Genomic DNA, 1,216 nt, shown 5'->3' on the forward strand with positions numbered 1-1,216 from the left:
ATCTGCTATATGTTCATCACATGAGGAAGCCCACTGTATCAGCCACCTCTTCCTCCTCTCCTCTTCCTTCTCGGGTCACTGGTGTTCAGCTGGGTGCTAGGGCTCACATTCATCTTCCTCTTCACCAATACTCACTGCATTGGCAGCAAAGCAGATGTTCCCAGCAAACCATCCCCGGTCAAAACAAATTACAGAGATGATGGGTAAAATGATCTGCACTGATCTTGAACCTTTCTCTGTGGTGGAGAGGAGAGGCTTCAAGACACTTGTTGGCTTTTTAGAGCCCAAGTATAAGATCCCATCGAGGCACTATTTCAGTGGAACTGTAGTGCCTGAGCGGTATGAGGCAATGAGAGGGGAGATGGTCCAGTCACTTAAGGCAGCTAAAGGAGGTGTTATCAACCTCACTACAGATCTCTGGACCAGCAATCACCACGCACATGCATATCTCTGTCTTACTGGGCACTGGTGTGAACGTGTAGGGGAAGCTTCAGTACAGAGGAAAGCAGGGCTGCTAAATGTTGGTGTTCTGGACATTGAGCACGCATCAAATAACATTCTGTGCTGTCTTAAGGAAAAGAGAGAGTGGGAAGAGTCTGTTGATCAGTCTGTCACAATACGGTTTGTTGTTTCAGATAATGCAGCGAACATGGTGAAAGCTTTGACTGAATTTGGGCACATCCGTTGGGTGTCCCATACGCTTCACTTGGTGGTGATCAAAGCACTGGAGAAGGACAGGGTTGTGACATCCCTTCTCTCTAAAGCCAGGAGCATATCTGGCCATGTTCATCGCTCAAGCAAAGCCAGCAACAGACTACAGGAGCTGCAAACACAGTTGAACCTCCCCCAGCACACGCTCATAACAGATGTTAAAACAAGGTGGAACTATACGTTCTACATGCTCCAGCAGCTGGTGGAGCAGCGCAGGGCTGTGCAGATGATGACACAGGAGTCCAACATGGGTAAAGCTCCAACAATCATCTATCCAGATGAGTGGGGGTTAGCAACAGACATGCTCACTGTTCTTAGTCCTTTTGAGGAGGTCACATGGGCGCTCTCAAAACACAGCGCCTCCATCTCTGAGGTCATCCCCCTCCTGCATGGCCTCCTGAGTTTAAAGTGATTTAAAATGGAGCCGTGACGTATAAAGAGCCTTTTCTCCATCAACTCGGAAGTTTCTCAGCTTGCTCTCTAGAAACTGGTCGGTATTCTCACG

At 48.4% G+C, this 1,216-nt stretch overlaps 2 protein-coding genes across 2 annotated transcripts in view; one reads left to right on the forward strand and one right to left on the reverse strand.

Moving 5' to 3' along the window:
* Positions 1-1,216, reverse strand: part of LOC117939231 (NACHT, LRR and PYD domains-containing protein 12-like) — a 139,572-nt gene that overhangs the window by 137,438 nt on the left and 918 nt on the right. The window lies entirely within an intron of this gene.
* LOC117938747 (zinc finger protein 883-like) overlaps positions 650-1,216 on the forward strand; it is a 3,430-nt gene continuing 2,863 nt past the window's right edge. The window contains exon 1 of the mRNA XM_034863602.1: positions 650-1,084. Coding sequence (XP_034719493.1) covers positions 650-1,084 — 435 coding nt within the window. The remainder of the gene's footprint in view (positions 1,085-1,216) is intronic.

This window comes from Etheostoma cragini, chromosome 3 (assembly GCF_013103735.1).
Source record: "Etheostoma cragini isolate CJK2018 chromosome 3, CSU_Ecrag_1.0, whole genome shotgun sequence".
Lineage (NCBI taxonomy): Eukaryota > Metazoa > Chordata > Actinopteri > Perciformes > Percidae > Etheostoma > Etheostoma cragini.